We start from the raw sequence: 26506 nt of genomic DNA on the forward strand, positions 1-26506 counted from the left end.
CAGATAATCGCATGGTTTGCTTTTGCCGTAAAGCCTTTTTGAAATCTGACAACGCGGTTGGATTAACAAGTGAAGCTTTTAAATGATGTAGTACACTTGTATGTTCATGAATGTTTAATATTACATTTTTTGTATTTTGAATTTCGCGCTCTGCAATTTCACCGGATGTTGTCGAGGTGGGTCACTAGCGCCCCACCTAGCCCAAAGAGGTTTTAACAAACTATAGTTTTGGCAAGTCGGTTAGGACATCTACTTTGTGCATGACACAAGTAAGTTTTCCAACAATTGTTTACAGACAGACACTATCACAATTCCAGTGGGTCAGAAGTTTACATACACTAAGTTGACTGTGCCTTTAAACAGCTTGGAAAATTCCAGAAAATGATGTAATGGCTTTAGAAGCTTCTGATAGGCTAATTGACATCATTTTAGTCAATTGGAGGTGTACCTGTGGATGTATTTCAAGGCCTACCTTCAAACGCAGTGCCTCTTTGCTTGACATCATGGGGAAATCAAAAGAAATCAGCAAAGACCTCAGAAAAAATTGTAGACGTCCACAAGTCTGGTTCATCCTTGGGAGCAATTTCCAAACGCCTGAAGGTACCACGTTCATCTGTACAAACAATAGTACGCAAGTATAAACACCATGGGACCACGCAGCCGTCATACCGCTCAGGAAGGAGATGCGTTCTGTCTCCTAGAGATAAACGTACTTCGGTGTGAAAAGTGCAAATCAATCCCAGAACAACAGCAAAGGACCTTGTGAAGATGCTGGAGGAAACAGGTACAAAAGTATCTATATCCACAGTAAAATGAGTCCTATATCGACATAACCTGAAAGGCCACTCAGCAAGGCAGAAGCCACTGCTCCAAAACCCGCCATAAAAAAGCCAGACTACGGTTTTCAACTGCACATGGGGACAAAGATCGTACTTTTGGAGAAATGTTCTCTGGTCTGATGAAACAAAAATAGAACTGTTTGGCCATAATGACCATCGTTATGTTTGGAGGAAAAAGGGGGAGGCTTGCAAGCCAAAGAACACCATCCCAACCGTGAAGCACGGGGGTGGCAACATCATGTTGTGGGGGTGCTTTGCTGCAGGAGGGACTGGTGCACTTCACAAAATAGATGGCATCATGAGGAGGAACATTATGTGGATATATTGAAGCAACATCTCAAGACATCAGTCAAGAAGTTAAAGCTTGGTCGCAAATGGGTCTTCCAAATGGACAATGACCCCAAGCATACTTCCAAAGTTGTGGCAAAATGGCTTATGGACAACAAAGTCAAGGTATTGGAGTGGCCATCACAAAGCTCTGACCGCAGTCCCATAGAACATTTGTGGGCGGAACTGAAAAAGCATGTGCGAGCAAGGAGGCCTACAAAACTCAGTCAGTTACACCAGCTCTGTCAGGAGGAATGGGCCAAAATTCCCCCAACTTATTGTGGGAAGCTTGTGGAAGGCTACCCGAAACATTTGACCCAAGTTAAACAATTTAAAGGCAATGCTGCCAAATACTAATTGAGTGTATGTAAACTTCTGACCCACTGGGAATGTGATTAAAGAAATAAAAGCTGAAATAAATAATTCTCTCCACTATTATTCTGACATTTCACATTCTTAAAATAAAGTGGTGATCCTAACTGACCTAAGACAGGGAATTTTTACAAGGATTGAATGTCAGGAATTGTGAAAAACTGAGTTTAAATGTATTTGGCTAAGGTGTATGTCACCTCATCTTGGTGAAACTACAAAGCACAGGGAGGAAGGTAAGCCATGGTCGGCTTCGATGCAGTGACGTGCAATTTTTTATTTTATTTTACCTTTATTTAACAAGGCATGTCAGTTAAGAACAAATTCTTATTTTCAATGACGGCCTAGGAACAGCAATAACATAGTCCGTGCTTTAACTATGCTCCAACTTCTTGTTACCTCGAATTAGTCCTTTTGGAAGTTTTTCTTGATAAGCCATTCTCATGATTTTTGTCATTGTTGTTGAGCACCCCTCCTTTCCTTTGTTTTCTGAAGTGTGAAGGCCCACCTGATCTTGATTTTAAAAATAGTAACACTAAAACCCTGCAGTTATAATGCATCATTAGCATTGTTATGACCATGTGCTACCTCTTTATAATAGGAACATCACATTACACTGAGGTACTTGGTGGAAAATAACAAAACTCTGCATAAAGAAATGGTCAATGTGCGAACTATCTTTTTAAGTTGGAGGGGGAGAGGGGGGCATTCAATTAAAACATGAAATTAAAAACATGATTTAAATCCTGTTGACTCTTGATTGCTTTGGCAACATTGTTGTGAATCGGCTATAAATGCAAATGAGTGAAAGTGGAAAGTGACAAAGTATGAGAGGGAAAAGAAGAGAAAGAAAAGAGGGGTGAGAATAAGAGGGGGAAAAGGAGAGGTTGATTGGTGGGCTGTAAAATGTATTTTCTCCAGAGGGACACGGCAGGAGAGAAAGTCTATAGACATAGATGGAACCTATCACTGCTGAGAGAGAGAGAGAGAGAGAGAGAGAGAGAGAGAGAGAGAGAGAGAGAGAGAGAGAGAGAGAGAGAGAGAGAGAGAGAGAGAGAGAGAGAGAGAGAGAGAGAGAGAGAGAGAGAGAGAGAGAGAGAGAGAGAGATTCAAGGGGGAAAGGTAGAGAATAGAATAGCCAGGGAGCGGGGAATACAGAGAGGAAAGGGAAAGAGGGATAGGGCATCTGGAGGGAAATAAAGGGTGAGAGAGAAATGTTTCCTTTAATGGGGAAGGAAGGGCTGGTATTAAGACTACTGACAGGTTAGTCATTAACCTGACACTTACTGTAGGGAAAACCTCTCTAACTAAAACCACATGTGGACCAGTATAATACAAACACACACACCCATATATGCACTCATGCACACTCCTGGAACACAACGCTGAGGTTAACATGTAACTGATTGTAATCTGGAGGGGGCCTAATAATTCAACAAAGCAAAGCCTGCTGGGTAATCTGATCTGCACAGGCCTGGCTAGAAAACATACATTATGTTCTTGTTATTTTCGTGCTTAAGTGTTCCCGTTGCATTCTTCTAGAACATGTTTCTGCTCACTTACTTGAATGCACTTATTTCTGAGTTATATGAAAACATCCTACTAACTGACTGAAATGTTAATGAAAGAACATGGAACAAGGAACATATGACAAGTAGGTTAGAGGAGAACAGACCCTTATTAGGCCGTCATTGTAAATAATAATTTTGTTCTCAAATCGATTCACCTGGATAAATAAAAAAAGGTACAAAAGTATTTGCCACATTCTGATTTTCTCTATTTTTGCATATTTTTGATACTGAATAATCAGATCTTCAACCAAAACCTGATATTAGATAAAGGGAACCTGAGCTTACAAATATTAAAATAAGTACACATTTTGGTTAACAAAGTGACGCAACACCCAATTCCCCTGTGTGAAAAAGTAATTGCCCCCTTAACTTCACTAGGGTAGGGGGCAGCATTCGGGAATTTTGGATGAAAAGCATGCCCATAGTAAACTGCCTGCTACTCAGGCCCAGAAGCTAGGATATGCATATAATAGTAAACACTCTAAAGTTTCCAAAACTGTTAAAATAATGTCTGTGAGTATAACAGAACTGATATGGCAGGCAAAAACCCGAGGAAAATCCATCCAGGAAGTACTATTATTTTGAAAGGCTGTTTTTCCATTGAAAGCCTATCCACCATACAAAGACTTAGGACCCAGTTCACAATCTCTATGGCTTCTTCTACATGTGGCCAGTCTTTAGGCATTGTTTCAGGCTTTTACTCTGAAAAATGAGGGAGATACAGCACTTTCAATGAGTGGACAGTGGAAATTTCCAGACATGAGTCCAGCGCGTGATCGGGAGCGCGCCTTTCTTGTTTCTCCTTTTTCTATTGACGAAGCTTTTATCCGGTTTAAATATTATTGATAATTTATGACAAAAACAACCTGAGGATTGATTTTAAACATCGTTTGACATGTTTCTACAAACTTTTATTATACTTTTTTGATTTTGTGTCTGTCTGTTGTGACCGCGCTTTGTTCCAATGGATTGCTGAACAATACGCACCAACAAAACGGAGGTTTTTGGACATAAAGAGGGACATTATCGAACAAAACGAACATTTATTGTGAAACATGGAGTCTTCGGAGTGCAACCATATGAAGATCATCAAAGGTAAGTGATACATTTTATCTCTATTTCTGACTTATGTTACTCCTCTTCTTGGCTGCTAACTGTTTGTAATGATTTGTCTGCTGGGCGCTGTTCTCAGATAATCGCATGGTTTGCTTTCGCCGTAAAGCTTTTTTGAAATCTGACACAGCGGGTTGGATTAACAAAAAGTTTATCTTTAAGCTGGTGTATAATATTTTTATCTTTTATGTATGTTTATTATGAGAATTTCTGTTTTGTTGAGTTTCACGCTCTGCAATTTCACCGGATGTTGTTTGAGACAGTGGGTTATTGAACAAAACGCGCTAACAAAATGGAGGTTTTTGGATATAAATATGGACTTTATCGAACAAAACAAACATTTATTGAGTAAATGGGAGTCTTGTGAGTGCAAACATATGAAGATCAAAGGTAAGTGATTAATTTTATCACTATTTCTGACTTTTATCACTATTTCTGACTCCTCTACTTGGCTGGTTACTGTTTGTTATGATTTGTCTGCTGGGCGCTGTTCTCAGATAATCGCATGGTTTGCTTTCGCCGTAAAGCCTTTTTGAAATCTGACACCGTGGTTGGATTAACAAGAAGTTTATCTTTAACCCCATGTATAACACTTGTATGTTTCATGAATTTTCATAATGAGTATTTCTGTTTTTGAACTTGGCGCTCTGCAATTTCACTGGATGTTGGCCAGGTGGGACGCTAGCTCAATAACGGGTTGTGACACCTTTAACTGCAATGGCTGCAACTAAATGAGTCCATTCTCTCATACCGCTGTGGAGGATGTGACCCATCTCGTCCAAAAAGTTGACTCAAATTTGCCAAATAGCACCTGGATGATCATCAAGACTCTTGGAAGAATGTTATATGAACAATGAGTCAACAGTATAACTTCTTGGACGACATGGTTCCCATTATGGCTGGAGAAAACCAAACACTGCATTCCACAGTAAGAAACTCCTACCAACGGTCAAGCATGGTGATGGTTTGGGGATGCTTTGCTGCCTCAGGACCCGGATGATTGTCTTAATAGAAGGAACCATGAATTCTGCTCTGTATCAGAGAATTCTACAGGAGAATGTCAGACCATCCGTCTGAGTTGAAGCTGAAGCGCATCTGGGTCATGCAGCAAGAAAATTATCCAAAATACACAATCAATTCTACATGAAAATGGCTAAGACCTAACCCCAATTGAGTTGTTGTGGCAGGACATTAAAACGAGCAGTTCATGCTTGAAAACCCACAAATGTTACTGAGTTAAAGCCGTTCTGCATGGAAGAGTGTGACAAAATTCCTCCACAGCGACGTGAGAGACTGATCAACAACTACAGGAAGCGTTTGGTTGGAGTCATTGCAGTTAAAGGTGGCACAACCAGTTATTGAGCATAAAGGGTATTGGGTGTTATTTAATTTATTTTATAAACTAAGTTACGCAAGAATGTAATTGTTGTATTATTTGTTCACTCAGGTTCCCTTTATCTAATATTAGGCTTTGGTTGAAGATATGATAATTCAGTATCAAAAATATGTAAAAGTAGAGAAAATAAGAAAGAGAGAGAGAACAAGAACGAGAGAACAAGAGAACGAGAACTAGAGAGAACAAGAGAACGAGAACTAGAGAGAACAAGAGAACGAGAACTAGAGAGAACAAGAGAACGAGAACTAGAGAGAACAAGAGAACGAGAACTAGAGAGAACAAGAGAACGAGAGAGAACAAGAGAATGAGAGAGAGAACAAGCGAGAGAGAGAGAGAGAACAGGAGAGAACGAGAGAGAGAGAACGAGAGAGAGAGTGAGAACAAGAGAGAACAAGAGAGAAGAGAGAGAGCGAGCTAGGTAACGGAACACGTTCCTCTCCTGCGAGAGCGTCCTAGAACAAGGTTGGAGAACATATCTCCCTTTAGAGATCGCAGACTGTCAGGTTCATGTTCCTGCAGTTATTTATGTGAACTGTGTGCTATTCCCTTCAGGTGTATGTTTGCTGACATAAGACCAGGGAACGCATTGGAAAAAGACAGGGGAAAAAACTGCTTAAGCTCAGGAAAAACATCAGGAATACATCAGGAACAGGATTGAGGAAAGACTACAGGAGAAGTTATTGAAACGATCTATATAGAAAAACAAAAACACAGGAAAACGTGTCAGGAAAAACCTTTAGGAAAGTGATAGAAAGCTTTAGATAGCTTAGGTGCAGCATTCCAAGAGGACTGGGAAAACACTGGGATAGTTGAAGAATTCCCATCCTTAACGACATAGCATTGGGGAACTAATGAGTAACACTGAAAAGGTTGTATCTAGACTGGAAAGTCAAACTGGTCAATATTGTTTCTTTACTCATCTCTTTCATTCTTCCTGCTTGTTTTCTTTTATCTCATTCATTTTATTGTTTTAAATACACTTTCATTCAAGTTTTATTGGATTTAATAATATGTGTTTTTATAGTGGGCAAATCTCCAATCCCAGCCCTAACCAACATTCCAGACTGACTCCATTCCAGAAGAGAAAACAACAGGACATTAAACTGGGTTCATTCACATTAAACTGGGTTCCTTCACATTAAACTGGGTTCATTCACATTAAACTGGGTTCCTTCACATTAAACTGGGTTCACACATTAAACTGGGTTCCTTCACATTAAACTGGGTTCATTCACATTAAATAAACTGGGTTCATTCACATTAAACTGGGTTCATTCACATTAAACTGGGTTCCTTCACATTAAACTGGGTTCATTCACATTAAACTGGGTTCACACATTAAACTGGGTTCACACATTAAACTGGGTTCATTCACATTAAACTGGGTTCCTTCACATTAAACTGGGTTCATTCACATTAAACTGGGTTCCTTCACATTAAACTGGGTTCATTCACATTAAACTGGGTTCATTCACATTAAACTGGGTTCCTTCACATTAAACTGGGTTCCTTCACATTAAACTGGGTTCCTTCACATTAAACTGGGTTCCTTCACATTAAACTGGGTTCCTTCACATTAAACTGGGTTCCTTCACATTAAACTGGGTTCCTTCACATTAAACTGGGTTCATTCACAATAAACTGGGTTCATTCACATTAAACTGGGTTCCTTCACATTAAACTGGGTTCCTTCACATTAAACTGGGTTCACACATTCCAAAATCTTCCAACATAACAACAACATTTCACCATAAAGAAACCATCAAACCACAACCACACATACAGCCAGTCATACAACCTAATGGCCCCTAGACTACAGACTACAGACAAACAATGATAAACGACAGGAAAATGACAAGCTAATATGATGGTGGGACTGAAAGGGTCATTTAAGACAATGTGTTACTGGTTAGTCACACATTGATAAAGAGATATAAAGTGATGTGACAACAATTATTATATTATTATGTGTTGTGTAATGTTGGTCAACATTATTGTATAATGGGTCATTTGAAGGTTTTATAGAGACGTATTGGACTGTGTGAGCCAAGGATTTTGGGGGGGATTTTTGGACTTAAAGACCAGACAGAGACACACGTAGACATAAGACACACACTAACACACACACACACACACACACACTTACCTGCATGGTGTGGAAGCTGCGTGTCTTTTCGAAGTGGAACTCGATGTCAACGCTGCCCTGCCCCAGAGCCTCTCTGCTCCAGCCCAGGTAGTCATACCCCGGCCACACCCTCAGCTCCTTGGTCTCTGTGAAGTCATCCCCTCCTAACACACCGTCAAACAGCTGGCCCAGGCCTCCGAACTGAACCCTAAACACATACATACAGTACACACACATTATTACACAGTTATACATATACTGTACACATGCCAAGGCATACACAGTCATACATTGTACACACACACACACACACACACACACACAACTCAGACCCCTGTGTCTCAGCTTTCACACACACACACACACACACACACACACACACACACACACACACACACACACACACACACACACACACTGTATATAGGTCTGGGTTGCGTTAAAACCGTTAGCTCACCCGCTATGAAAACAGTTGTGCCCCATTAAAAAGGCATATGTGAATATAACCTCCCTACTTCTCCCCATCCCTGGACAATACAGTCTGGAAACAGAGTACAACTCCCTCAGCAAATAAAGTCTGACTCCAGATCATTTCATTCTTATTCGATTAGGTGGACATAGAAAATAAACATTGGGTAGAGGAGTTGTTTCGTGTGTGTGTGTATGACAGACTAAAGCCATTTGGCTGACTGCGGCTCACTAAGGCCCTGTTCACTACTAACAGATGGGATGAGTCCAGGAGCAGAGCAGCAACGGAGAGGGTCTGCAGATTTTGGAGGCCATGTTTCAGCTAGCTACTGGTTCCTTTATATATTCATCCATATTTTACCAGGTAGGTTGGCTGAGAATACATTCTCTTTTACAGCGACAACCTGAGGAAAAGTTGCATTTGTGTGGGACCCAACTAAAAGCCAACGGAGGATGAAGACCAATCTCAAGTAGCCAGCCAATACCCCCAGAGCTGAGAGAGGAGGAGGATGCTCACCCTGCCTCTATGCTGCCATCGTAGGTAGAATCGTTGAGGTACACAGGTGAGCCAGACAGGTGCATCACATGACCCACTGGAGCTGTGTACACCAACAGGCCATCTGAGAGAGAGAGAGAGACCGAGAGAGAGAGACCGAGTGAGTGAGTGAGTGAGTGAGTGAGTGAGTGAGTGAAAGAAAGAAAGAAAGAAAGAAAGAAAGAAAGAGGGAGAGAGGGAGGGAGAAGGGGGAGAGGAAGTATATAGAGAGAGAATGCATTAATAATGTACACTTTAATAAGATACAACATACATCAGATTTACCATGGCCTGGTCAGCTACACATTAACTACATACGCTGGTTAAGCCTGGGTTCAGGTGGTGAGAAACACACAGGCAGAGCAGATCTCTCCAGACCAGAGCAGCTCTATAGAACATTAGTCAGTGAAACAGACTCTCTCTCCCCCCAGCCAGCATGTATGGCTAATCAGCATGTTCTCCTAGCACAGGCCTGAAGTCACTCACTGTAACTAGCACCTTCACCTTCAGAGCTCACATCCATAATAAATAGCTTTTACAGAGGGAGAGAGTGTGTGCGTGTGTTTGTGTGCGTGTGTGTACATGTGTGTGGGGGACATGGGCTCAGTCCCATTGGGGTCTTGCACAATAAACAAACCACATAGCATACCCGTTCCCCGCCACAATGTAAAACGTGACGATGGGACAGGAATGTGTGCTGAGAAATGTGTCTGCCATTTCTGTGAATCTGCATGTTATAGTGTTAGTGGTTACAGAGACAGAACCCTCTCTAACAGACAATCATGATTCCAGGAAGATAGTCAATCTATCCCCAGAGAGACACACAGAGGTTGAGTCTTAAATGACACCCTATTCTCTATACAGTGCACTACTTTTGACCAGAGCCCTGTTCAGGGAATAGCTAGTGGCATTTGGGATGCATCCAGATGCAGCGACCCCAGGCATTAAGGCTCAGCACTAGGCTTGATTTACAGCCAATAAGCCAACCATTGTGTGAAGGGAGGACAGAGAGGAGAGAGGAGGAGACGTGACCCTCCCATAAACACAGTGTAATGCACTGGTGCTCTGTGAGCATGGAACATACCATCTATCATCCTCTGTGCTGTAGTGTCACTTATCTGTGGTAAAACTGGATGGTTTTTATCTCAGGCCAAACCAGACAGTAAATTAAAAGTCATGGTGAGTGAATCCTATTACCCTATCTGCAGAAATACGTGCTTATTTGAAGACACATAATCAGCCTTATTTCTCAAATCCTGTTTGCTGGACATTTCTCAAATCCAGAAAAAAGACTGTAAATTCAAGGCGACACACACACGCACACGCACAGGAATTATATCTAAGGATGGTGAAGTCGTTGGCCATCCCCCTAAGTGTCTGTAGTGCAGCCAGCAGAGATATGAGTAGACAGTGTGATGTCCACTGTGCTGTGATCTTCCAAAGGACTTCTTTTCAATGTCTGTCTGTATCCACTTTACACTCTTAGAAAAAAAGAACCAAAAGGGGTTCTATGCTTGCTTCATATATGCCCCCCCCTAAAGGTTCTATAAGGGTTCTATGTGGAACCAATTTTGGTTCAATGAAGAAGAACCCCTGGGGTTCTGATCAAAGAACCCTATAAAAGGGTTCTACAGTGTATAGTGCCGTATATGAAACAAGCAATAGAGCCCTTTTTGGTTCTATCCAGAACCTTTTTTCTAAGAGCGTATTAATTCATCTGCTCTCGACCCACACCCACACAGAACCCATCCACACATATTTCCCAACTATCAGACAGACAGACAGACAGACAGACAGACAGACAGACAGACAGACAGACAGACAGACAGACAGACAGACAGACAGACAGACAGACAGACAGACAGACAGACAGACAGACAGACAGACAGACAGACAGACAGACAGACAGACACTCAGTGTGACTCACCGTTCCACAGACAGCCATAGAGCTCCACTCGTAGACAGACGCTCATGACCCGGTCTGCCAGGGGGTAGAAGCGGACATAACGGGCAACAATGGGTGGACCCAGGTCCTTCAGAACCACATCATAGGTGTTCTCATTCCCAGACACCACCTGGGGGGTGAGGGGGGAGGAGGGAGACGGGAGACAGCCAAGAGTAGCATGGAGACCCATTGAATAACCATGAATAGAAGCATTTAGATGTGACCCATTGAATAACCATGAATCTAAGCATTTAGATGTGAAAAAGCAACATGGACATAATGGAATATAGAAATGATAGTGAATGAATGATACATAAAAGGGCTTTAGGAAACTAGTGAGATTCAAGGATGTTGTGAGTGGGTGGCTGAATAAAAGGTTTGTATAAGACAGAAATAATGGAATGAGTCAGAAAAGCAGAGCCAAGGGGAGAGAGATACATTAGATAGATAACACACACACACACACACACACTTCTCTTTACCTCCTGCCCCCAGCGGTCCTTCCAGGTGATCCAGGTGCGTCCGTCTCGGGAGTAACGAAGCCGGTAGCTGCGGGCAAACTCCTGGCCGTGCCCGTCGGCATGGCGACCCTGGGTACCCACCAGAGCCAGGAAGTGCAGCGAGCGCAGGTCCACCTGGAAGAGAGAGAACAAGACGTCTCTAGTCACTGATCTAAGGTCAGTTGTAATGTAGTGCTCTGACCCTCAGCCCACCCTGACCCTCTAACTCCAACACAGGGAAACTAAGGAACTTCTACCTTGATTCAATTAAACACAAGCTATAACCCAATAAAATGTGAGTATTGGCAGGATGAATGCACCTCTAGCCAATGGAAACAGTGAATCCTTCACATACAGTATGTGTTGTAGCCCATGTCTGACCTGGAGGTACTCTGAAGCACTGGGGAACACTGCTCCTGCAGGACACCATGCACCGTCTCCCTCTCCTGTACTCAACCTGGGGGGGGGAAGAGTTATTGAATTATACATTTATGGATTCCATAACGAGATCATTCTGGATAGAATATAACTTTATCATCCAAACTATCCCAACCACAAATAATTCTTACAGAGACCACAATATCCATCACCAGAAACAAACCACAATACAACCACTTAGTCGCTGGCATTAGGATCAATTCACACTGAGAACTGGTCCTCATGAAGCAAACCAAACCTGGACCATATAAAGACCAGCCCGAACACCAAGACACAGTTCTTCCTGTCAACATTGTTGAATCGAATGCCAATAAAGTTATACTACAGTTGATGGCGATCCCACTGAGGTCAACCTACCATTCAGAACACTAGGTCATTGACACTGATGGAGGGAGGGAAGGTGGGATAGAGGGAGGCCAGGCCTCACTGCATCATACAGTAGATCAGATACGAGGGAGGGATGGATAGATGAAGAAAGGGAGAGAGAGACAAACCAGGCCTCTCCATCCTACATCATCCAAAATGATTAATATGACAGATCACTGCCGTGCAAAAGGAGACAAACTGTCCAAGTCCTCAATCCCCCCTCTATTCCCCCCTCCATCACTCTATTCCCTCTCTCTCACTCTCAGACCAGCCCTCTATCGCCCCTCTAATCCCCCCCTCTATTCCCTCTCTCTTTCTCACTCTCAGACCAGCCAAGTCCTCTATTTCCCCCCCATCCCCCCTTCATCACTCTCTATTCCCTCTCTCTCTTTCTCACTCTCAGACCAGCCAAGTCCTCTATTTCCCCCCATCCCCCCTTCATCACTCTCTATTCCCTCTCTCTCTTTCTCACTCTCAGACCAGCCAAGTCCTCTATTTCCCCCCTATCCCCCTTCATCACTCTATTCCCTCTCTCTCTTTCTCACTCTCAGACCAGCCAAGTCCTCTATTTCCCCCTATCCCCCTTCATCACTCTATTCCCTCTCTCTCTTTCTCACTCTCAGACCAGCCAAGTCCTCTATTTCCCCCTATCCCCCTTCATCACTCTATTCCCTCTCTCTCTTTCTCACTCTCAGACCAGCCAAGTCCTCTATTTCCCCCTATCACCCCTTCATCACTCTCTATTCCCTCTCTCTCTTTCTCACTCTCAGACCAGCCAAGTCCTCTATTTCCCCCCTATCCCCCCTTCATCACTCTATTCCCTCTCTCTCTTTCTCACTCTCAGACCAGCCAAGTCCTCTATTTCCCCCTATCCCCCCTTCATCACTCTCTATTCCCTCTCTCTCTTTCTCACTCTCAGACCAGCCAAGTCCTCTATTTCCCCCTATCCCCCTTCATCACTCTATTCCCTCTCTCTCTTTCTCACTCTCAGACCAGCCAAGTACTCTATCCCTTCCTCCTTCTCTCTAAATTCCCTTCCTCCCTCTCTCCTCCCCCTCTCCTCCCTCTCTCCTTCCCTCCATCTAACATGCTGTCATCCAGCTGCTTTGGGACAATATCAATGAGCACCTCCCTAAGATCACACACCAGGCTTCCTCCCTCCCTCGTTCCATCCCTCTTTCAATCTCCCCCTCCTCCCTCCATCACAGTGGCGCCCATTTTCCCTACTTCTCTCTCCTCTCTCTCTCCCCGATCCCTCCCTCTCGCTCTCTCTATTCCCCTCTCTCTCTTTTCCCCTTTCCCTTTCTTCTCTGTCTGTCTGTCTGTCTGTCTGTCTGTCTGTCTGTCTGTCTGTCTGTCTGTCTGTCTGTCTGTCTGTCTGTCTGTCTGTCTGTCTGTCTGTCTGTCTGTCTGTCTGTCTGTCTGTCTGTCTGTCTGTCTGTCTGTGGTGTCTCTTTAAGGGGTTGGGGCTGATCACCTCCACATGGACTGACAGTCAGCCAGCAGACCCATCCCAGACACGGCAGGCTAAGAGAGACATGGAAACTGAGTCACACACACACACACACACACACACACACACACACACACACACACACACACACACACACACACACACACTCACTCACACACTCACACACTCACACACACACTCACACACTCACACACTCACACACACACTCACTCTGTGGATGTCTAGTAATAGACCATGTCAATCTGCCTTGTTTAACAGATAGGCTGGTAATGTAATATCATGACCTAATGTGCTATAAAGAGACATGCTGGCCACAGCCTTGTATTGTAATCTGATAGTCTTCTCCTGTGTGATTTAAACATGGTGACAACAGATGACAGACATAGTCAACGGTAGAGAGATACAGACCCAGAACCAGACATGAATAGAGATAATATAATTGCACACACACACAGGCACACACACAGGCACTCACACACAGGCACTCACACACATGCAAAAACATTTTGAATACTCTATTTGCACTCTCCACAGTCAAGCATTGAGGTACAAAGGACCCAAATATGTCATAGGTCACAGAGTCTTAGAATGATGTAAACCAGAAAGATTTCTCCTCCACAGAGATCAGCTAATATAACAGCTGACACAGAGCTATACAGGCCAGCTGCTGGGCTGTTTGCCCTTTGGAAGGTATGCAATAATACACACAAACACACACACACACACACCGACATATGTACCTGCCGTGTTTGGCCTCAGTAGAGTCTGACCAGGCGCTGGAGGCTGTGATGTCAGAGTCAGGGATGGTGCCGTCCTCCATCCCCAGGGCATAACGACACTGAGCTGCATGGATGTGGCCGTGCGTGTGTATGTGTGTTCGTGTTTGTGTGTGTGTGAGAAAGGGAGACATAGACAGGGGGGGGGGACAAGAATGAGATAGAGACTACATAATAGAATTCATCATGCCTGTCATACAGAGACTAGAGGACAGAATAGAGCATTCTACTATCGTACATTCTACTATCATACATCAGGAGTAACATGATAGCTATATGTACAGATGTAGGATCTTCATTTGACCAGTTTCTCACAGAAGGAAAATAATCCTGCAGCAACAGGAAATATGAATTAGTACGTGGATTATAATTAATATTTTTCCTTCTCTATCTTTCCTATCTACATGGCACCCTACTCCAAGCTTCTGGTCAAAAGCCATGCATTCTATAGGGAATAGGGTGCCATTTGGGACACATCCTCAGACTGCGTAGTGGAGCTCATCCAATAATGTCCTTGTCACCTCTTATTTCTCTTCTAGTCACTCAGGAAGAAACAAGTGCAGTCAATGTTAATGAATCATCTAATAGGATGAATATTGAAGAATAGGAGCTGCCAAGGTCATTACAAACAGATATCCTTCTATTAGCTTATAACACTGAAGAGGCATCATTCTCCATTTGTTTTAACTTTAACAGGCAGATGAGGTGAGCTGAGCACAGGGCTAAAAAGAGGAGGAGAAAGAAGAGGAGAAGGTGGAAGTGGAGTGAAAGAGGGGAAGAGGAGGACATAGGGCAGACAGTTAACAGATGAAATGGACAGCTCTGCTCTGCCCGGTTCAAATATCAGCCCAGACAACAGTCCCACAGGCATATATCAACCAGGCACTATCCAATGACTTAGCTATCTGCCATGACTTCACTGCAGGGCCAGACATGACCAAATGGAGGGCAGAGAACCAGTCACAGTGAGTGGTGGTGGTGGTGGGCCAGATGATATGAAAGGAAGGGGGTGTGGGGGAGACAGGATGGTGCTACTAACTGGGGTGGGGGAGGGGTGGTGATGGAAAATGAGAGGGGATAATGGGGTTGTGCTAGTGGGGGGGAAATCGAACTCAGTTATTGTTATTGATACGGAGGCTTTGCTTTGGGTGGATAATTGATGCTGTCAGTGATATGGAGGTGGGGGGATAACTGATGCTGTCATTGATATGGGGGCGTGGATAACTGATGCTGTCATTGATATGGGGGCGCGGATAACTGATGCTGTCAGTAATATTGGGGCGTGGATAACTGATGCTGTCAGTGATATGGGGCGTGGATAACTGATGCTGTCAGTGATATGGGGGCGTGGATAACTGATGCTGTCAGTGATATGGGGGCGTGGATAACTGATGATGTTAATGATATGAGGGCGTGGGGGTGGATAATGATGCTCTCAGTGATATGGGGGCGTGGGGGGATAATGATGATGTCAGTGATATGAGGGCGTGGGGGGGTGATAATGATGCTGTCAGTGATATGGAGGTGGGGGGGGATAATGATGATGTCAGTGATATGAGGATGTGGGGGGTGATAATGATGCTGTCAGTGATATGAGGGCGTGGGGGGTGATAATGATGCTGTCAGTGATATGAGGGCATGGGGGCTGATACTGATGCTGTCAGTGATATGGAGGTGGGGGATAACTGATGCTGTCAGTGATATGGGGGCGTGGATAACTGATGCTGTCAGTAATATTGGGGTGTGGATAACTGATGCTGTCATTGATATGGGGGCGTGGATAACTGATGCAGTCAGTGATATGGGGTGTGGATAACTGATGCTGTCATTGATATGGGGCGTGGATAACTGATGCTGTCATTGATATGGGGTGTGGATAACTGATGCTGTCATTGATATGGGGGCATGGATAACTGATGCTGTCAGTAATATTGGGGCGTGGATAACTGATGATGTTAATGATATGAGGGTGTAGGGGTGGATAATGATGCTCTCAGTGATATGGGGGCGTGGGGGGATAATGATGCTGCCAGTGATATGAGGTCATGGATAATGATGATGTCAGTGATATGAGGGCATGGGGGGTGATAATGATGCTGTCAGTGATATGAGGGTGTGGGGGGTATTAATGATGCTGTCAGTGATATGAGGGTGTGGGGGTGTGGATAATGATGCTGTCAGTGATATGAGGGAGTGGGGGGTGGATAATGATGCTGTCAGTGATATGAGGGCGTGGGGGTGATAATGATGCGGCCAGGGATATGAGGGCGTGGGGGGTGATAATGATGCTGTCAGTGATATGAGGGCGTGGGGGTGATAATGATGCTGTCAGTGATATGAGGGCGTGGGGGTGATAATGATGCTGTCAGTGATATGAGGGCGTGGGGGTGATAATGATGCTGTCAGTGATATGAGGGTGTGGGGGTGATAATGATGCTGTCAGTGATATGAGGGCGTGGGGGGTGATAATGATGCTGTCAGTGATATGAGGGCGTGGGGGGTGATAATGATGCTGTCAGTGATATGAGGGTGTGGGGGGTGATAATGATGCTGTCAGTGATATGAGGGCGTGGGGGGTGATAATGATGCTGTCAGTGATATGAGGGTGTGGGGGGTGATAAGGGGGAAGTTCTAACTTAGTTGCTGTCAGTGAGTCAGTGGATAGGAATGTGGGGTTGGAAGATAAACCCTCTGACACACACACACACACACACACACACACACACACACACACACACACACACACACACACACACACACACACACACACACACACACACACACACACACACACACAGGCCTGTTTCATTACTTCATTACCAAGCTGCCAATAAAACTCTCTCTCTCCAGGCCTCTCCATCTCTCTTTTACTCCTCTCTCTGTCACTGCCCTCTCTGTCTCTATTGACTTTCTTCCAACGCTCCATCTCTCTTTCTCCCCCTTTCACACACATGGTGGGTGTTTCCCTTCTTTTATTCACTCTTCATATCAGTTCATTATCCCGGTACTAATGTGCTATTTCCTCCTATAAAAGACTTGTTGTTGCATCACCGCAGCAACGGTGTGGAAATAATAACCATATGGATCAAATCAGATGACACAACTGTGCGTGTATGTGTGTGAGACAGATAATTCATTGTCTGCTGATACCCTGGAGGTGACAGAAAACGGCAGCTCTGGTTTCACCATGTGGAGTTTAATTTTCTCTACTCTCTCTCTATCCCTCTCCTCCCCTCCCTCCTTCCTTCCCTCTCTCTCTTTGTATGATTGACAGGTTGATGAGCAGCCTGTACATTAGTGAGGTTGAATACCCAAGGCTCTATCTCCCTGCTACCATCTCTCTCCTGTTACACATGGCTGCCTAGGAGACATGGACCTGAAACAGGATCGGCTGCTGATAGCTGATGGACAGACTTAAGGCACACATCCAAGAATGTGAGGAGAATGTAGACATGAGAGGGGCAGAGAGGGTGAGGGGTGGAGGAGGAGGATAAGGCAATAGGTGAGGCCGAGATGGAATTGTCTGACATTTCTGAGGGGGTGCCTGTGAGATCTTGAATGGAAGGTAAAACACATCTGTTCTGATTATAGTTTTTTCCCTTGTTGTGACTCAAATTGTATTAAACCTGGCCGATTGGTCAACGATCATCAATCTCTAGTCCGTCTACTATCTACCTTGGCTTTAACCTCACTAGGGTAGGGGGCAGCAATCGGAATTTTGGATGAAAAGCGTGCCCAAAGTAAACTGCCTGCTACTCAGGTCCAGAAGCTAGGATATGCATATAATTGGTAGATTTTGATAGGAAACACTCTAAAGTTTCCAAAACTGTTAAAATAATGTCTGTGAGTATAACAGAACTGATATGGCACGCAAAAACCTGAGGAACATCCATCCAAGAAGTGCCTTTATTTTGAAATGCCTTTTTTTCCATTGAAAACCTATCCACAATACAAAGACTTATGACGCAGTTCACAATCTCTATGCCTTCCACAACATGTGGCCAATCTTTGGGCATTGTTTCAGGCTTTTACTCTGAAAAATGAGGGAGAAACAGGACTTTCAATGAGTGGACAGTGGAAATTTCCAGACATGAAGCCGGCGCGTGACTGGGAGCGGGCCTTTCTTGTTTCTCCTTTTCTATTGACGAAGATATTGTCCGGTTGAAATATGATCGATTATTTATGACAAAAACAACTTGAGGATTGATTATAAACATCGTTTGACATGTTTCTACGAACCTTTATGGTACTTTTTAGATTTTTCGTCTGTCTTTTGTGACAGCGCTTTGTTCCAATGGAATACTGAACAAAACGTACCAACAAAACAGAGGTTTTTGGACATAAAGAGGGACATTATCAAACAAAACAAACATTTATTGTGTAACATGGAGTCTTCGGAGTGCAACCATATGAAGATCATCAAAGGTAAGGGATAAATGTTATCGCTATTTCTGACTTTTGTTACTCCTCTTCTTGGCTGGTTACTGTTTGTAATGATTTGTCTGCTGGGCGCTGTTCTCAGATAATCGCATGGTTTGCTTTCGCCGTAAAGCCTTTTTGAAATCTGACACAGCGGTTGGACTAACAACAAGTTTATCTTTAAGCTGGTGTATAATATTTTTATCTTTTATGTATGTTTATTATGAGAATTTCTGTTTTGTTGAGTTTCACGCTTTGCAATTTCACCGGATGTTGTTTGAGACAGTGGATTACTGAACAATACGCGCTAACAAAACTGAGGTTTTTGGATATAAAGAGGGACTTGATCGAACAAAACAAACATTTATTGGGTAACTGGGAGTTTTGTGAATGTAACCATATGAAGATCATCAAAGGTAAGTGATTAATTTTATCACTATTTATGACTTTTGTTACTCGTCTACTTGGCTGGTTACTGTTTGTAATGATTTGTCTGCTGGGCGCTGTTCTCAGATAATCGCATGGTTTGCTTTCGCCGTAAAGCCTTTTTGAATCTGACACTGTGGTTGGATTAACAAGAAGTTAATATTTAAACCGATGTATAACACTTGTATGTTTCATGAATTTTCATAATGAGTATTTTTGTTTTTGAATTTGGCGCTCTGCAATTTCACTGGATGTTGGCCAAGTGGGACGGTAGCGTCCCACCCCCCCTAGAGAGGTTAACTAGGTAGGTTATTGAGAACCCATTATTTTCAACAATAACGACCAATCATATTCTAGGGATCTGATTTGACCTTAAACAGCCACTTCCTCTCTGACATCTGACCTCTTACCTGGTTTAAAGTGCCACTCGTGGTCATCCGCAGCCGACAACACCACCAGGACGATAGTAACCACAATGACAGGCAACAGACGCAGCTCTGGCGTTGCCATGGCACCAGCAACACACCTGGTTACCTGTCCGGAGACGCGCTGACAACCACAGGCATACCTGACACAGAGAGAGAGAGAATGAGAGCAAATGAGAGAGAGAGGATTAGAAGATTTCAGAATGCATGAATCATTTCTTATGTTTCATGAAAGACAGAATACGAGAGAGTAGGAAGAATGAGAGAGGTGATAATCTGTGTGGATGGGTTTCTTTCTAAATGTCAGGTCCAGTCTAGTAGATACAGTAGTAGGTCCTTTATACATCCACACTGTGTGTCTAGTAGATACAAATAACTCAATTCAACACAACAAAATACAACAAAACAGACCAGTGGGTGGGGTTATATCCTGCCTGGTTGGCCCTGTCCGGGGGTATCGTCGGACGGGACCAGTGTCTCCCGACCCCTCCTGTCTCAGCCTCCAGTATTTATGCTGCAATAATTTGTGTCGTGGTGCTAGGGTCAGTCTGTTATATCTGGAGTATTTCTCCTGTCTTATCCAGTGTGAATTTAAGTATGCTCCCTCTAATTCTCTCTCTCTCTCTCTCTCTGTCTCTCTCTCTTTCTCTCGGAGGACCTGAGCCCTAGGACCATGCCTCAAGACTACCTGGCATGATGACTCCTTGCTGTCCCCAGTCCACCTGGCCGTGTTGCTGCTCCATTTTCAACTGTTCTACCTGCTGCTATGGAACCCTGACCTGTTCACCGGACGTGCTGTTTTCGACTCTCTCTCTACCGCACCTGCTCTCTAACTCTGAATGATCAACTATGAAAAGCCAACTGACATTTACTCCTGAGGCGCTGTCTTGTTGCACCCTCTACAACCACTGTGATTATTATTATTTGACCCTGCTGGTCATCTATGAACTTTTGAACATCTTGGCCATGTACTGTTATAATCTCCACCCAGCATAGCCAGAAGAGGACTAGCCACCCCTCAGAGCCTGGTTCCTCTCTAGGTTTCTTCCTAAGTTCCTGCCTTTCTAGGGAGTTTTTCCTAGCCACCGTGTTTCTACATCTGCATTGCTTGCTGTTTGGGGTTTTAGGCTGGGTTTCTGTATAGCACTTTGTGACATCGGCTGATGTAAAAAGGGCTTTATAAATACATTTGATTGATTGATTGACTAGTGGCACCACAACACAGACACCATTGGCTTGGTTTAGATCTGTTGTTGTTGCACAATGAACCAATCGAAGGTGGTATAATTAGCCTAGCCAGCATTACTTAGTACTTCAGCGTTCGAAATGTCAATCATGTCATTTCCAACTCCCTTATTGCAAACTCCTCCTCAAGCCCTAATTAGCTTAAACATAGCAGCAGGGTTGTTTCGAGATAGAGAAAGACAGTAGTAAATACATGTAGATCATTCATCAGATCACATAGCCAGAAAAGGACAGATAGAGAGAGAAATAGAGGAAGGTAACAGATATATTTGAGATGATTGACAGTCCAGTCTGTGTATCAACACTACAAGGAGAGGGGCTAAGACAAGACAAGACAAGACAGACAGACAGAACGGACAGACAGATAACACCACCAGGACAGATAGGGTGCTGTAGTAGTTAGACTGGGGCCTGATAGGGTAGACAGGGCACTGTAGTAGTTAGACTGGGGCCTGATAGGGTGCTGTAGTAGTAAGACTGGGGCCTGATAGGGTGGATAGGGTGCTGTAGTAGTTAGACTGGGGCCTGATATGGTTCTGTAGTAGTTAGACTGGGTCATGATAGGGTGCTGTAGTAGTAAGACTGGGGCCTGATAGGGTGGATAGGGTGCTGTAGTAGTTAGACTGGGGCCTGATATGGTTCTGTAGTAGTTAGACTGGGTCATGATAGGGTGCTGTAGTAGTTAGACTGGGGCCTGATAGGGTGCTGTAGTAGTTAGACTGGGGCCTGATAGGGTGCTGTAGTAGTTAGACTGGGGCCTGATAGGGTGCTGTAGTAGTTAGACTGGGGCCTGATAGGGTGCTGTAGTAGTTAGACTGGGGCCTGATAGGGTGCTGTAGTAGTTAGACTGGGGCCTGATAGGGTGGATAGGGTGCTGTAGTTACCCATCTACGAGACACAAAAGGGCTTGTCCAGTAGTTTTACTGGTGGATGCTTAATGATTGGGGGTGATGGGGGCAGGGAGGGGGAGACAGCTGGTAGGGGAGGGGGTGTAGAGGGGTGGCCTGGGGTTCCTGTGGGCCCTCTCTGTTTCGGCTTCAGCTCTGACTTCACTGGCACAGACCAACAGCTGACACACAGCTGTAGGGACACAGAGGAAGGGGAGTGACAGTGTGATGGACAGAGAGAGGGAATGAAGGGAGGTATGAAGACAAGTGAAAAGTGGAATTGTAGGCATAGAGAATGGAAGAGAAGGATGGAACGAAGGAGCAGTCCAGATGACATGGATGACATAGTAGAAAGAGTGTGTGTGTGGTACAGAGGAGATTTCAGGGATAGCCAGCCAGTGCAGCTGTCCAGAACAAGAGACAGGCGCTAGGCAACAGATACAGGGTGCAAGTGTTCAGAGAGAGAAGACAGCTTGTTTTGAGAAAACACCCAAGCCTTCCAAATGAGTGAAGCAGTGTGTGTCTGCTTTGCCAGATGACACCATGTTGAAATATGTCTCTTACAGGATTCCAGTAACTCCAAGCATGCAGAACCAGAGCTGAGAATCTCCCTCCGCTGGCCTGTCCACTATGTCAACAATCCTACACAGTCACCACGGTAACCACTCCACATCGTAAACGAAAATGATCCCTGTCACAATCAATAACAACGTACTTGACAAATGTTACAACAGATAAAATACTTTTACTGACCAGTGACCACAAAACTGGATGGAAATACAAACCTTAGGTTCTAAAGAAAATACAACCAAATTAAATCCCCACTAACCAAAACCAAGATTATGTTTGGCATAGACAGTCAAGTGTTTTTGAGGAAGTGGAAAAACAAGCCGCAGTGTTTAGGGAAAAGCTAGCGAGGGAAGCGAGGCGAGCCCATAGTGTTTAGCTAACCATCCATCTCCCTATCCCACTGCCATCTCCCTCCACTCACATGACTTGTCCAGACTAATCCACAGTGCTAATTAATGGTTATGGCTGTCTAAGTCCCACCACACAACAATAAAACAGACAGAGAGTGAAGGAAGGAGGGAATGAGTGAGGGAGAAGAAAGGCTCTTATGAAAAAGTATGCTTCAGAGAAAGTTTGACAAAAGAGTTTGGATTTATTTTGGCACTGCAATGTCTCATGACAATCACATTGTAATTTGCATTCCAAAATATACTGAAAAAATATATAAACACAACATGTAAAGTGTTTATCCCATGTTTAACGAGCCTAAATAAAAGATCCCAGACATTTTCTATACGCACAAAAAGCGTATCTCTTGGCCAAATTTGTTTACATCCCTGTTAGTGAACATTTCTCCTTTGCCACAATAATCCATCCACCTGACTGTGGTGTGGCATATCAAGAAGCTGATTAAACAGCATGATCATTACACAGGTGCACCTTGTGCTGGGGACAATAAAAGGCCACTCTAAAATGTGCAGTTTTGTCACACAACACAATGCCACAGATGTCTCAAGTTTTAAGAGAGCGTGCATTTGGTATGCTGGCTGCAGGAATGTCCATCAGAGCTGTTGCAAGATAATTTCATGTTAATTTCTCTACCATAAGTCACTTCCAACGTTGTTTTAGAGAATTTGGCAGTACGTCCAATCAGCCTCACAACCGCAGACCACGTGTAACCACGCCTACCAAGTACCTCCACATCTGGCTCCTTCACTTGCGGGATCATCCAACCCAGGTCTCCCGAGTGGCGCAGCGGTCTAAGGCACTGCATCTCAGTGCTTGAGGCGTCACTACAGATTCCCTGGTTTGAATCTAGGCTGTATCACAATCGGCCGTGATTGGGAGGCCCATAGGGCGGCGCACAATTGGCCCAGAGTTGTCCAGGTTTGGCCGGTGTAGGCCGTCATTGTAAATAAATATTTGTTTTTAACTGACTTGCCTAGTTAAATAAAGGTTAAATAAAATTAATTAAATAAAATCTGTGTCGAGCCACCTGGATTGATGAAACTGAGTTTGTAAACCAAAGATTCTCTGCACAAACTGTCAGAAACCGTCTCAGGGAAGCTCCCCTCCGTGCTCGTCATCTTCACCAGGGTCTTGACCTGACTGCAGTTTTCAGTCATAATCGACTTCAGTGGGCAAATGCTCACCTTTGATGGCCACTGGCACGGTGGAGAAGTGTGCTCTTCATGGATGAACCCCCATGTCGCAAGGATCTGTACACAATTCCTGGAAGCTGAAAATGTCCCAGTTCTTCCAAGGCCTGTATACTCATACATGTCACCCATTGAGCATGTTTGGGATGCTCTGGATTGACTTGTACGACAGTGTGTTCAAGTTTCTGCCAATATCCAGAAACTTTGCACAGCCATTGAAGGGGAGTGGGACAACATTCCACAGGCCACAATCAACAGCCTGATAAACTCTATGCGAAGAAGATGTGTCGTGCTGCACGAAGGCAAATGGAGGTCATACCAGAAACGTACTGGTTTTCTGATCCACGCCCCTACCTTTTTTTAAAGGTATCTGTGACCAACAGATGCATATCTGTATTCCCAGTCATGTGAAATCCATAGATTAGGGCCTAATTTATTCATTTTAATTGACTGATTTCCTTATATGAACTGTAACTCAGTAAAATCTTTGAAATTGTTACATGTTGCATTTATATTTTTGTTCAGTGTATAATGTGATTGTCTGGTAACTGCTAAGAACAATAGTGCCCATTAAAACACCCATTCAAGTTGGGCCATATTATGAGAGTTTGCCATACTATATGACTTGATGGTATCAAGCCCAACTTTGAGTTGGAATGTTCGTTCCTCTCAGTCTAATTCTAAGGGGTTGAGTTTGGGCCTGGGGTAGAACAAGGAGCTGATTCTAAATCTATTATATTCTCTGTGTTCCGTCTTCTCTGTGTGGAGTCCATGAACACAGCAGCCACAGAGACTGTTTCTCTCCCCAGCCAGTCAGCCAGTTAGTAAGACAGACAGACCGTTTCTCTCCCCAGTAAGACAGACAGACAGGAGTAATAGTAACCCTCCCACTGGGGAGGCTAGAGAGTAGTGAGGTCTTTGTTCTGGGTTTCCGTCAGACCCAGTAGAGGGAGTAACTGAGGCACAACCATCCGGTGAGTCCTGGATAGATGGAAACACCTTTAAACCTTCCAAGCACTTACAGTGTTCAATGGCGTCAGCCGGGGAAACAAGGCGACATTTGAAGGCTTTCCTGAACGAGAGCAGATGGTTTTGTGGTTTTGTTTGTGAGTCAGTGATAGCCTGGTCCCAGATCTGTTTGTGAGGTCTTGACACATCAGAGGGGTTTACTACAAAGTAGGATCAATGAGTTAGCAGGCTAACAATAACAAGCAGAAATAACTGTTGATTTTCTGTTTCATTAAAAAGCCAAACTTAGATATAGGGATGGGTATCGTTAAGATTTTAACGGTATTACTACTCTTACCGATAATGCTTATCCATCCGGTACTTTAACGGTATTCTTATCGGTTCTTTTTTACCAGAAAAAAACCCGAAACAAATTAAGAACAGAATTAACACTGCTTTATTATCTGAAATGTAAAATAAATAAAATAAACAATTATTTACAGCAAAAGAAACAGTGATTTGTTCAAAACATTGCTATTATAGACTAATGTTGTGATGATGGAAATGTAAAACAAATGAAATAAACAAGAATTTCCTGCAAAAGAAAATACAGTGGTATAGAGCAACACGGGTGGGGCCTGCAGGTAGGCTGCAGAAGGACAAGCAGTTCTTCTTCTCTGGCAGAAGTCGGGACCTCTCCTGACTTATTGTGTTCCCTGCAGTCGAAAATACCCTCTCGCTAGGGATGGAGGAGGCTTGAGCAAAGAGGTAGCTTGTTGCAATGTTTGTGAGGAGGGACAGAGAAGCTCTCTTCTCCCACATCACAGGATCTTCAGCCATGGGGATGGGAGTCAGGCCTTTGTAGAGCTCGATCTCTAGGTCAACGCGCTCGCTGAGGGTGAGGGACGAGGTGTCCTGTTGGATCCTCAACCTCAACTCCTCCTCTGAGAACAGCTCCTCCAAGGCACTCCTTGTTTTGTACAATGGAGGGACTGTCTCCTCCATTTCCTCTCCTTCTCCTTCAGACTCCTCCTCCTGTTGCTGGTGCTCTGTGTCTGTCTGCTCCGGCTCCTCTGACAGCCCTGGTGTTGCTCCTGTCACATTGGCCTCAGCATTTGCCTTCCTCAGCCTGTCCCAGGTGGCGTCACTCACCGGCCTCCCTTTAAATCTGGGGTCCATTGCTGTGGCCTCATGCAGGAAGGCTTGAACGTCCTCATCCTGATAGCGCTCGGAGAGGTTCTCCCACACCTCTTTGATGGTTGCCACAAACGTTGTATCTTCATGTTTCACATTGAAGTGCTCTTCCAGTTTTTGAGGATGGGTTTGATCTGTCCACAGGTGGCATTGTTTTCACATGACACACACAGTGTGGATGTATAGAGGATTCTCATGAGCTGGACAAACTCCTCAGCCTTATGGAAGTCCTCGTCCTTCAGACGGTCCAGGTTGTCCTTGGTCATTGCTTTTCGCAGTTGTGCGTCCAAGGCTGCTGCTTGGATCGCTGGATATTGCTCCCTGAATCTCTCTATCATTAGATAGAGCGGGTTCCATCTGGTCTTGACATCAAGGATGAGTGAGTGTTGCGGAAGGCCTGAAACAACAACAAAAAACAACATACATTTAATTACCGCACACTTGAATATCGAATTAAATTGTTAAATGTGGGAATTTCAAAATAATACTTTAATAAATTGAACTAGCTTCTTACCAAGGAGCTGCTGCTTTTGGACATCGAGGATCTCTTGA

General features: G+C 44.1%; 1 protein-coding gene across 5 annotated transcripts in view; it reads right to left on the reverse strand.

Annotated features, from left to right (window-relative positions):
- ddr1 (discoidin domain receptor tyrosine kinase 1) overlaps positions 1-26506 on the reverse strand; it is a 67062-nt gene that overhangs the window by 15805 nt on the left and 24751 nt on the right. For all 5 annotated transcript variants that reach the window (XR_001328841.2, XM_014200988.2, XM_014200989.2 and 2 more), the window contains exons 2-8: positions 19498-19655; positions 14207-14309; positions 11570-11645; positions 11171-11323; positions 10671-10818; positions 8726-8828; positions 7762-7948 (exon numbers count right to left, since the gene is read on the reverse strand). Coding sequence is in view for 4 of the 5 variants with exons in the window: in XM_014200989.2 (XP_014056464.1) it covers positions 7762-7948; positions 8726-8828; positions 10671-10818; positions 11171-11323; positions 11570-11645; positions 14207-14309; positions 19498-19655 (928 nt within the window). In the remaining variant the exon portion in view is untranslated. The remainder of the gene's footprint in view (positions 1-7761; positions 7949-8725; positions 8829-10670; positions 10819-11170; positions 11324-11569; positions 11646-14206; positions 14310-19497; positions 19656-26506) is intronic.

Source organism: Salmo salar, chromosome ssa05, assembly GCF_905237065.1.
Source record: "Salmo salar chromosome ssa05, Ssal_v3.1, whole genome shotgun sequence".
Lineage (NCBI taxonomy): Eukaryota > Metazoa > Chordata > Actinopteri > Salmoniformes > Salmonidae > Salmo > Salmo salar.